Here is a 12,769-nt window from a genome sequence, read left to right as displayed (position 1 = left end):
TTGGCAATAAAAAGGAACGAAGTAGTGATACATACTACAACATGGATAAACCTGGAAAACACTTAGCGTAGTGAAAGAGGTCAAAAAGACCACGTATTGTATGATTGCATTTATATGAAATGTCCAGGATAGGCAACTCTGTAGGGACGCGAAGTAGATTAGTGGTGGTCTAGATCTGGGGTAAGGATGGGGGAACAGATGAGGAAGAATGAACAGTGACTACTAATTGGTGTAGGGTTTATTTTGAGTGTAATGGGAATGTTCTAAAAGTGATTGTGGTGATGGTTGCACAGTTCTGTGAATATACTAAAAACTACTGTATACGTTAAACAAGTGAGTGGTATGGTACATGAATTACTTGTCATTACAGCTGTTTTAAAAAATCTTGGCCAGGCACAGTGGCTCAAGCCTGTAATCCCAGCACTTTGGGAGGCCAAGACGGGCGGATCACGAGGTCAGGAGATCGAGATCATCCTGGCTAACCTGGTGAAACCCCATCTTTACTAAAAAAATACAAAAAAAAAACTAGCTGGGCGAGGTGGCGGGCGCCTGTAGTCCCAGCTACTGGGAAGGCTGAGGCAGGAGAATGGCGTAAACCCGGGAGGCGGAGCTTGCAGTGAGCTGAGATCCGGCCACTGCACTCCAGCCTGGGCGACAGAGCGAGACTCCGTCTCAAAAAAAAAAAAAAAAAAAAATCTTAAGATTCAGTGAGGATTTTTGCTGTCTCAAAATATAGCCAGAGTACTTACTATTACAAAGGGAAAAAGGTGACAAAGAAAAAATGTCGGCTGGGCGCAGTGGCTCACACCTGTAATCCCAGCACTTTGGGAGGCCAAGGTGGGTGGATCACCTGAGGGCAGGAGTTCGAGACCAGCCTGACCAATGTGGTGAAACCCCATCTCTACTGAAAATACAAAATTAGCCAGGCTTGATGGCACATGCCTGTAATCCCAGCTACTTGGGAGGCTGAGGCAGGAGAATCGCTTGAACCCAAGAGGCAGAGGTTACAGTGAGCCAAGATCCTGCCATTGCACTCTAGCCTGGGCAACAAGAGCAAAACTCCATATCTTAAAAAAAAAAAAAAAAAAAAAAAAAAAACACTGGTCAGCAGATCTAGATGAAATTTATTAAATTATTATTGTAACTTTTCTGTGAGTTTGAAATTTATTAAAAATTAAAACATTTTTAAAAATAGAACTTGAATCCGTAGGTATATAATTTTATTTATTTTTTATTTATTTATATCAATATCAGGTTAAATGTCACCAATATTGGCCAGAACCCACAGGCAGTTCATCTTATGGATGCTACCAAGTTACCTGCCACTCTGAAGAAGGAAACACTGCCTATATCTTCAGGAAGATGACACTGTTTAACCAAGAGGTAAGAAGGCCGGATGTCTGTTCATTAGAACTGTTGTGTTCAAGGTAAAGACTGAAAGCTGAAAATGTTTTTAGTTTGAGTATTGGTTACTTGGAAATACTATAAAAATTATTGAATTATTTATCTGCTTTAATGGGGTACTTTGGAATTTTATTAAGAGTATTCTATTCTATTACATAATTAATATTTTTCTTGAGTTTCTATGACTCGATATGAATGGTCAGTGAAAAAGTAGTCTAGTAAATAATACTTACTACAGTTACTACTTTGCCTATTCAGAATAGCTTTTTAGGTATGTTTCATTATAAAAAAACTTTTACTCCAAGTAGTATCAGTACAGTATTTGGGTGTGTCTGTGGAAATGGAAAAAACAATAGAAAGCTATTAAATTATTTTCCTTTTTTAAAAGAGTAGAGGAGAGCAACTTCACAGTCCGCTGTGTATTAAGAAGGAAAAGGTTGTAACCAGGACCTTCTGACAGCAGATGGGGTGTAGATTTCTAATTGCCAGCTCTTAATTCTGCCTGAGTCAGTCCCCTTGGCTTCAGTTGAAACTGATTAATAAATGATGGCTCAGTATCCCAATTGGAAGATGTATGTGGAGAGCATCATGCTGCCAGTTCTGTAAGGCTGCTAGAGACAGTGCACCCTACTTTCTCTGCCTGCAGCTAGATATCCCCCTGCCAACCACCTTTGGTTTTGAAAGGGACTAAAAAAAGGAAATAACTGCTAGAGAAGAGCAAATAGCCCAAGCTATGAGTGCCCAGGACTATCCTATCAATGGTCAAACCTTTGGAAATGAGAATTCCCCTCCAACCCCAAGAGCATGATTAAAGGAAACTGGAGAGACAGAGCCTTACTTACTAAAAGGGAAGAAGGCAGAAGTTGTGCTAATTTATAGAAAAGGAATCTGGCCTTGAATGAAGCTAAAATTACAAGAATTTTAAAATTTCAATATTTCATGGGCTAGAGTTCATCAGAATGAATTTAGGGTTTGGGGACATATACTGTGTAGCTCATGGTCTAATGTAACAGGTCAAGCCAATACAACATTTCTTCGTTTTCTGAAATAGGTAATGAAAGATAGGCTATGTATGTTTATATAAAATAATGTCTATCTTTAGCATAGTCTCTATTATACTCCACCTGTAGATTATCCATGACAGTTTTATGTACCATAGTGGCTTTTCTTTACACACCCTGAGTACATTAGAACTAAGACATGAGTTAGTTTCTAAAGTTTGAGCCAAACGTTATTGGGAAAATAAGTTTGCTCCCATAGATAAATACATACATGAATGGATTAATGATAGCAGATATTACCTCAAGTCTTGAATACCTTTTACTTTTCAGGAAGCTCTCTTTAGTGTAAATGGCAATAACCATAGTTATAATCATAGTATTGAATGACTGTAGCAACGGTTTATTGAGTATGTGGTGCCAAGTAGCTGATTGGGTGATTTACAGGTCCTCTCATGGAGTCTTTTTAGCATAAGACTGGTGCTTTAAAGTATAGATGTTATTTCATTTTTCAGTTGAAGGAAATTATTTTCCGAAACATCGAATGCCATAACTGGCAGAGTCAAGATTTGAACCAAGATGTATCTAAACCCAATACTCTTACTGTCTCCATTATAGCAACCTTGGCTCTCCAAAAAGAATTAATCTCACTGATTTGACTTTGTGTTTTTATTAACTCCAATTTTTAATATACATTTATCTTGAGATTTTATTCTTCTGATTTCCATAATTTCATCTGTATTGTATGAGGATTAGTTCAGCTTTGTTCACAAAAAATGTTTTTTACTTTACTGTTTTTGCTTGCCCAAGAATTCATTAGTTTTCTTTAAGCATTTCTCTGGTTCTTAATTTGTTTCTACCTATGTACTTGATTATCATTTTTAAAATACTTTACACATATAAAAATTGAGTTATAAAAAGAGTAGTAATGTAATTAGCCAATACTTAAATGGATAAAACTATTTCTATAAAATAGTTTCTTTCCCTTTTGTTGAAATTTTGCATTCTAATGAGTTTATACATAACTTTTGGTGGAGAAGAGGAGTGGTTGGTTTTGCTTTCCTTCTAAAATTCCAATGACATGAATATATTTTAAAGATAATGTCATAGTACCAACAGGTTCATATTCCTGCTGTGCAATAACAGACCAATACACTGAGACAGCAGGGATGCAGCAGATAAAGAGTTTAATGATCACCGGGTACCGAGCAAGGAGATGGGAGGAGACCCTCAAATCATCTCCCCAAGGAGATGAGATCTGGGATGGGGTTTTGAAGGGGATGGTGGAGAGCAAGGGGCTGGGAAATTAAGGTCGTTGATTGGTTGGGATAAGGTGGATGAAATCATCAGGAGGTGGAAACTGCATTCTTTGGTGAGTTAGCTTATCTCAGGGTCCTTTAGACCGACTGAGTCAGTAGTTTCATTGGTCTGCAGGACCCAGAAGAACGTCTCAAAGGGAAATTTAACATTTCATAATGTCCCAAGTTGTTATCTGTAGAGCAGTTAAGGGGAACTATAATCTTGTAATGGGGTCTCTGGGATTGAGGCAGCAGGCACCACACAACTATGAGGAAGCGGGTCAGAGAACAGCTGACCTAATGATCAATGCTAAGTGTGCTGCAAGCTGTGTTTAGTTTTCTATCTCCCCCTCCCTTCTTTCCTGATTAATTTTATGAGGTTTATAGGGACAATTTAAATAATGCATACGTCAAGGTGCATAATTTTTCATTTGTTCTTAGAAAAATGAAAGTCGTCCACTCACTCAGATCCAGTACATAGCCTGGCCTGACCATGGAGTCCCTGATGATTCGAGTGACTTTCTAGATTTTGTTTGTCATGTACGAAACAAGAGGGCTGGCAAGGAAGAACCTGTTGTTGTCCATTGCAGGTATTCTGTTTTCCATCTTTTATGAATGTATAGATGAACAGATAAGTCATTTTTAAAAGAGTACATATTTTGTCCTTATGTTGTTATTGTCACTGTAATAATTAGAACTCAAAGCTATGCTCTGAAGGTAGAAGGCAAAAGATATGTTCTAACATATGATTGGCAGTAACTTTATCATAAGACATAAAAATAATATTGATTGCACTGATTCTTAAATGCTCCTCCTTTTCATATTTTGACACCTCTGAAATTGGTCTTAACAATTTACAATAGATTTGATGAAATACAGTACTGTGGGCTGTCTTAGTGCATTTGTGCTATGTAACAAAATATTTAAGACTGGGTAATTTAAAAGGAGCAGAAACGCATTTGTTATACTTCTGGAGGCTGGGAAGTTCAAGATCAGGGTACACACAGGTTCTCATGAGGGTCTGATGAGGGCTGCTCTCTGCTTCCATTATGATACTTTGTTGTGTCATTCTCTGGACGTGACGAATACTGTTTCCCCACATGCTAGAAGGGACAGAAGGGGCGAACCCACTGTCTGAAGTCGTTTTATAAGGGCTCTAATCCCATCAGCCCTCATGACTTAATCACCTCCAGAGGGTCCCACCTTTTCTCTTTTTTTTGAGTTGGAGTCTCATACTGTCACACAGGCTGGAGTGCAATGGCATGATCACAGCTCACTGTAACTGTGTGTAAGCCTCCCAGGCTCAAGTGATCCTCCTGCCTCAGCCCCCGCCCCCGCCCCCCGAGTAGCTGGAGGTACAGGTGCACCACCAAACCTGGCTAATTTTTGTATTTTTTTGTAAAGGTGGGTTTTTGCCATGTTGCCCAGGCTAGGAGCTCCTGGGCTCAAGGGATCCACGGATCTACTTCGGCCTCCCAAAGTGCTGGAATTACAGGCGTGAGCCACCATGCCTCACCGGTTCCACCTCCTAATATTATCACATTGGTGATTAAGTTTTAACATAGGAATTTTATGGGACACATTCAGACAATGGCTTAGGCATTAGGTTATAGCCTAATATTTAGATTCCCTTCCTTCTTCCTTGCCTATGGATCCTCTTAAGACATTCATTGAGTACTCCTACCTCTCTTGAAGTGACCCTACCAAAGGATATGCTAATTCTAAAAGCTTTAAGTAAACAGCAGGCTACTCTTTCTTTCTTTGAGACCGAGGTCCCCTTCTGCCCTCAAAGGGCCAAATACAGTGACTCCAGGCTTTACTGCTACTGATCCAGAGATTAGGAGACAGTTGTTCCCTCCCTATTATGGCCACCTTTGTTAAGTGATTTATTCAGAGGATATATTGAGGTATCTCTTTATCCTTAAACTTCCCAACACATTTTAAGAGTAGAGTTTCAAATCATCAAAACAGATTATAGACCAAAATTTGGGAGGTAAAGTAACAAGAGTGGTGAAACACCATTTTATATCCCAAGTCCCTGATGACTACTACATTCATGTTCACAGATTAGAAGTTAAAAAGTTGTTCTTGGCTATCTCAATGGTAAAATTTAATTTAAATTTTATTTAAAATGAGACCGGGAGCGGTGGCCCACGCCTGGAATCCCAGCACTTTGGGGGCTGAGGCGGGCAGATCACCTGAGGTCAGGAGTTCGAGACCAGCCTTACAAACATGTTGAAACCCCGTGTCTGCTAAAAATACAAAAAATATTAGCCAGGCATGGTTGCACACATCTATAATCCCAGCTACTCGAGAGGCTGAGGCAGGAGAATCACTTGAGCCCAGGAAGTAGAGGTTGCAGTGAGCGGAGATCTCACCACTGCACTCCAGCCTAGGCGTGAGCGAGATTCTGTCTCAAAAAAAAAAAAAGATATATTTGAGTGTAAAATATTGTTGTCTTTTGTGCATTCATTGATGGCTTATTATTGTCATTCTATCATTTTGAATTTTAAAGAGGAGTTGCTCCAGTAAGCTTGTATTCCTTATTCAGATTTTAAAAACTGAAATTTAACTCCTTTAAAATAGTATTTTTCCAACTAATGTGGTAGATGGAAGGTACAGAACATTTAATTAATATTAAATGAGTAGGTGCATTTTTTTTCTGTTTTCAAAATATTCTGTATTTGGCTTCCTACTTTTATAATATAAAATATTAAAATGATGTTCTTCTATATTATAATTCAGTTTTATGCACAAAAGCCACAAATAGTATAACGAATAGTATCAGTAGGATCTTGCCTTTATTTGTCTTTTTTAGTGCTGGAATCGGAAGAACTGGGGTTCTTATTACTATGGAAACAGCCATGTGTCTCATTGAATGCAATCAGCCAGTTTATCCACTAGATATTGTAAGAACAATGAGAGATCAACGAGCCATGATGATCCAAACACCTGTGAGTACTGCACTTCATATACAAGTGTATATTCTTAACATGATGATTTTTGTTACCAATGTGTATTCTAAATCACATTTTTATCCTTTTTTATCTTTTCAATTCCTTGCCATGGTCAAATAAGCTCTAGCACAGGGGTAAGCAAACTACTGCCCAGTAGTCAAATCTGGCCTGTCACTTGTTTTTGTAAATAAAATTTTAGTGGAACACAGCCATGCTCATTTGTCTGTACCTACTTTGATATTATAGCTGCAGAGTTTAGAAGTTGCAACAGTACCGTAAGGCCTGCTATTTCTAAAATATTTAATATCTGACTTTTTACAGAAAAAGTTTTGCTAACATGCAAGTTGCCTGGCATATTAAATCTTGAGTGTTTAAACAGGCACAGAGGAACTTGTTTTGTATTATTTAGTCAAGTGGAATGCTGAGAATGATAGTATCCCTGAACTGGAGAATCTTGATAGACCTGCTTTCTGTGAAATAGCTGTGGTGAAATTGTTTTTCTTTTTGCATAAGAACTTACATTGTAGCGGCCGGGCGTGGTGGCTCACGCCTGTAATCCTAGCACTTTGGGAGGCCGAGGCGGGCGGATCATAAGGTCAGGAGATCGAGACCATCCTGGCTAACACGGTGAAACCCCCCGTCTCTACTAAAAATACAAAAAAAATTAGCTGGGCGTGGTGGTGGGCAGCTGTAGTCCCAGCTACTTGGGAGGCTGAGGCAGGAGAATGGCATGAACCCGGGAGGCAGAGCTTGCAGTGAGCCAAGATTGCACCACTGTACTCCAGCCTGGGCAACAGAGCAAGACTCTCAAAAAAAAAAAAAAAACTTACATTGCCACAGCAAAAATTACAGAAATTAAGGTAGTTTTTAGTGTATTCTACACTGCGTGTTAATTATGCTTCGGGAGCCAAAAGAGGAATCATGGAATTTTAGTGTTAAAATTATCTTTTGTACTGATTAAACCATTGTGAAATAATAGCATTGTTGGTGGAATAGGTTACTTGAAGGAAATTGACCTATGTGATCCAGTAAGTGCCTATAATTTTTTTGTTCTTGTTTTGTGAGGCAAGAGTCTTACTCTGTTGCCCAGGCTGGCATGCAGGGGTGTGATCATAACTCACTGCAGCCTCAGCCTCCCAAGCTTAACAATCCTCCCACCTCTGCTGGGACTACTGGCATGAGCCACCACATTGGGCTGATTTTTTTATTTTTTGTAGAGAGGGGATCTCACTATGTTGCTTAGGCTGATCTTGAACTCCTGGGTTCAAGCTATCCTGCCACCTCAGTCTCGCAAAGTGTTGGGATTACAGGCATGAGTCGCCATGCCCAGCCTGGTTTCTAATTACAGAAAATTTCAAACATAAGCAATATAATGAAAATCATGTTTATACTCAGATCCCACATTTGCCATATTGTTTCATCTGTATAGCTGTTCACTTTCCCTGTATTTGAAGCAAATCTTAGATATATCATTTTGTTCATAATATTTTAATGTGTCTCTCTAAAAGATAAGGATTGATTTTCCTTTTAAATAAAAACACAGTACCATTATCACGCTGAACTGTAATCAATTTCTTAATATTATCAAATTGCCAGTATTTAAATTTCTAGTTGTTTCCTAAAAACCATCCTTTTACATTTATAACAGCTTTATTAAAATACAATTCACATACCATAAAATTCAGCCACTTAAAGTGTACAATTCAGTGGGTTTTGTGTATTACAGAGGCTTGCAACCATCGCTACTATATAATTTTTTTTTAATTAATTTTTTTTTTTTTGAGGTAGAGTTTCGCTCTTGTTGCCCAGGCTGGAGTGCAATGGCATGATCTCGGCTCAGTGCAACCTCCGCCTTCCGGGTTCAAGCAATTGCCCTTCCTCAGCCTCCCGAGTAGCTGGGATTACAGGTACCCGCCACCATGCCCAGCTAATTTTTGTATTTAAGTAGAGACAGGGTCTCTCCATGTTGGCCAGGCTGGTCTTGAACTCCTGACCTCAGGTGATCCACATACCTTGGCCTCCCAAAGTGCTGGGATTACAGGCGTGAGCCACCATGTCCGGCTATATAATTTTTAAAACATCTTCATACCCACCCAAAAAAAATCCAAGCTCATTAACAATTATTCCCATTTCCCCTCATAACCTCTCTAACCTCCCCCAACCCCCAACCTCCAACCTAGGCAATCACCAGTCTACTTTCTTTCTCCATAGATTTGCCTATTCTGGACCTTTTATATGAATGAGATCATACCGTTTGGTCTTTTCTAACTGGCTTCTTTTAAGTAGCATATTTAAAGGTTTATCTGTACTGCAGTATGTATCATTACCTCATTCCTTTTTATTGTTCAATAATATTTCATTATAAGGATTTTTACCACATTTTGTTCATCCGTTAATCTGTTGATGGACATTTACTTGGTTTGTATCCACTTTTTGGCTATTATGAGTCATGCTGCCATGAATTTTTATGTGAACATACGTTTTCATTTATCTTGGGTATACCCAGGAGTGGAATTGCCAGGTCATGTTTTCATTCTGATTAACCTTTTGAGGAACTGCCAGATGTTTCCAAATTTTCTGTACCATTTTGCAGTTCCTCCAGCAGTGTATGAGGATTTTGTTTTCTTCACATCATTGTCAACACGTGTTACTCTCTATCCTGCTGGATGTGAAGTAGTATCTCATTGTGAATTTGTTTTGCATTTCCCTGATAATTAATTGTATTAGTCTGTTTTCACACTGCTATAAATAAACACCTGAGACTGGGTAATTTATAAAGAAAAGAGGCTTAATTGACTCACAGTGCCCCCAGACTATACAGGAAGCATGACTGGAAGGCCTCAGGAAACTTACAATCATGGTGGAAGGCAAAGGGGAAGCAAGCATATCTTCACATGGCCCGCAGGAGAGAGACAGAGAGAAAGAAGCAGGAGGTCCTGCCTACTTTCAAACAACCAGGTCTTGTAGAGAACTCTGTCACGAGAACAGAAAGGAGGAGGTCTGCCCCCATTATTCAGTCATCTGCCGCAAGGCCTTTCCTCCAACACTGGGAATTACTATTTGACATGAGATTTGGGTGAGGACACACAGCTAGCTAAACCATATCACTAATGATGTTAAGCATCTTTTCATGTGATAATTAGCTATTTTTTTGTATATATTTTTTGGAGAACTGGTCAAATCTTTTGCCTGTTTTTGAATTTGGCTGTCATTTTATTGTCGAGTTGTAAGGTTTTTTTTATATTTTCTGGATAAAAGCTTCTGATCAGATCTGTGGTTTGCAAATATTTGCCTCCATTTTCTTTTTTTGTTTTCTTGATTATAATAGTTGATGCACAGAAGTTTTGAATTTGATGAAGTCTGGTTTATCTGTTTTTCCTTTATCGCTTATGCTTTTGGTATCATAGATGAGAAATTATTACCTAACCCATCAATGAGTCTACAAGTTTTATAGTTTTAGCTCTCGCATTTAAGACTGATCCATTTTGAGTTAATATTGTGTGTGGTTTGAGGTAGGGTTCCAACTTAACTCTTGCATGTGGTTACCCACTTGTCCCAGCACCATTTGTTAAAATGACTGTTCTTTCCTGTTGAATTGTCTCAGGGCTCTTGTCAAAAATCAGTTGACCACAAATGTAAGGGCTTATTTCTAGACTTTTCATTCTATTCCATTGATCTGTATCTCTGTTCCTATGCTAGTACTACACTGTCATCATTAGTGTAGCTTTGTTGTAAAATTTAAAATCAAGAAATGTAAATCCGTAACTCTTTTTCATTTTCCAGCTTGATTTAGCCATTCTGTGTCCCTTGCATTTTCATATGAATTTTGAATAAGTTTATTCTTTCCGGAAAAACAAACAAACAGAAAAAGACGGCAGCCAGAATGTTCACAGGGATTGGGTTGAATCTCTAGATCAGATTGGGAAGTATTGTTCTAATAGTGATATTACATCTTGCAAAGCATGAACACAGGATAGTCTTTCTGTTTAGTTAGGTATTCTTTAATTTTAATTGTAGTTTTCAGCATGCAAGTCTTGCATTTATTTAAACTTATTTCTCAGTATTTTAGTATGTTTTGGTGCTATTGTAAATAGAATTGTTTACTTTATTAGCCAGTAGTTTTGTGTGTGAGAGAGTGAATTTCTTAAGATTTTGTATTGACAGGATCATGTCATCATGTCATTTGCAAATAGAGATAAATTACTTCTTTCCAGTCTAGATGCCTCTTTCCTTTTTCTTTGTCTTTCTTTTATAAATATCCTGGATAGAACCTCCAGTACAATGTTGAATAGAAGTGATGAGACCAAAACATTTGTCTTCTTCCTAATCTTAGAGGGAAAGTTTTTAGATTTTCACTAATTATCATATTAGCCATGGATTGTTTATAAATGCCCTTTATCAAGTTGAAGAAGATCCCTTTGTTACTTGTTCATTGAATGTTTTCATCCTGAAAGTGTGTTCAGTTTTGTTAAGTGCCTTTCCTGCATCTGAGATATCATGTGATTTTTGGTCTTTTATTCTATTAAGGTGGTATATTACATTGATTTTTAGATGTTAAGTTGACCTTGCATTTCTGAGATAAATCTCACTTGGACATAGTATGTAATGCTTTTTATGTATTGCTTGACTTGGTTTGCTTGCATTTTCTTGAGATCTTATAGCTATATTCTTACATAATACGATTTTTAAAAAGATTTTAATTATGGCAAAATACACATAAAATTTACCAGCTCAACCATTTTTAAGCATACAGTTTAGTAGTGTTAATTGTACTTACGTTTTTTTGCAACCAATTTGCAATTTCTTGCAAAACCAAAACTGTACCCATTAAAAAACTCCCATTTTTCTCCTCCCCTCAGCCCTTGGTAACCACCATTCTACTTTCTGTTTCTTTGAGTTTGACTACTCTAGATACTTTATGTAAGTAAATTCATGTATTTGTCTTTTTCTTATTGACTTATTTCACTTAGATTAATGACCTCAAGATTCATCCAAGTTGTAGCATAAGTCAGAATTTCTTTCCTTTCTAAGAGTGAACATACCACATTTTCTTTATTCATTTATCTATCAGTGGACAGGGTTGCTTTTGCCTTTTGCCTATTGTGAATAATGCTGCTAAGAATATGGACGTATAAAGATCTCTTTGAGGCCCTGCTTTCATTTCTTTCAGGTATACACCTAGAAGAGGAATTCCTGGGTCATAGAACACATGGGCTTTTGGTTTTGTTTTTGTAATTTGTTTAAAATTAGAATTCAGATATAGTCTACACATTTTGATTGGTTTATATGTCTCTTAAATCTCTTTTAATTGAAAACTTCCTCCTTCATATCTTGTCTTTTTTTTTTTTTTTTTTTTGGTAATTTATTTGATAAACGAATCAGGTTATTTGCAATGTATTTCCAACGGCGTGAATTTTGCCAGTTTACATCCTCAAGGTGGTGTTCTCTGTGTTTCCTAAAAGTGGTACATGTATAGCTTAAGCATCTTTGGTCATATATTCTTTCTTCAAAAGCACATAATGTCTGATTGTCTTTCTTTTTGTGAAGTTAGCACCCTTGAGCAACCAATCCCTGCGTTCATTAATTCATTAGATTTGCAAAATAATGATATTCTAATTCTATCATTCTGTCTGTATTAGCTGGACTACTTCTTTAAAGAGAAACTTCATATCTACTATTCGGTTAGCAAGTAGTATAGCATGTGTAGGGAAGGCAAGAAAAACATTTGATTCTTTCCCTTTATCTACAAGCTTTCAATATAATGAATCATTTACTAGCTTCCTCCAAGGGTGATGACTTAACTTTTGTTTGGGTATTATTTTGAAATCAAGGATTTAAACATAGTTCATGTGTTTCAACCCATTGTAGTTTTTTTGTTTTTGGTTTTTGGGTTTTTTTTGAGACGAGTTCGCTCTTGGTGCCCAGGCTGGAGTGTAATCCATCTTGGCTCACTGCAACCTCTGCCTCCCAGGTTCAAGCAATTCTCCTGCCTTAGCCTCCCGAGTAGCTGGGATTGCAGGCGCCCACAACCAGGCCCAGCTAATTTTGTTTTTAGTAAAGATGGGGTTTCTCCATGTTGGTCAGGCTGGTCTTGAACTCTTGACCTCAGGTG

General features: G+C 37.8%; 1 protein-coding gene across 3 annotated transcripts in view; it reads left to right on the top strand.

The window, feature by feature from the left end:
* PTPN4 (protein tyrosine phosphatase non-receptor type 4) overlaps window positions 1-12,769 on the top strand; it is a 241,659-nt gene that overhangs the window by 218,527 nt on the left and 10,363 nt on the right. For all 3 annotated transcript variants that reach the window (XM_007964710.3, XM_037988092.2, XM_073019612.1), the window contains 3 exons: window positions 1,255-1,383; window positions 4,142-4,290; window positions 6,519-6,654. In XM_007964710.3, coding sequence (XP_007962901.1) covers window positions 1,255-1,383; window positions 4,142-4,290; window positions 6,519-6,654 — 414 coding nt within the window. The remainder of the gene's footprint in view (window positions 1-1,254; window positions 1,384-4,141; window positions 4,291-6,518; window positions 6,655-12,769) is intronic.

Source organism: Chlorocebus sabaeus, chromosome 10, assembly GCF_047675955.1.
Source record: "Chlorocebus sabaeus isolate Y175 chromosome 10, mChlSab1.0.hap1, whole genome shotgun sequence".
NCBI lineage: Eukaryota > Metazoa > Chordata > Mammalia > Primates > Cercopithecidae > Chlorocebus > Chlorocebus sabaeus.
This window is presented reverse-complemented; position numbering and strand designations above follow the sequence as displayed.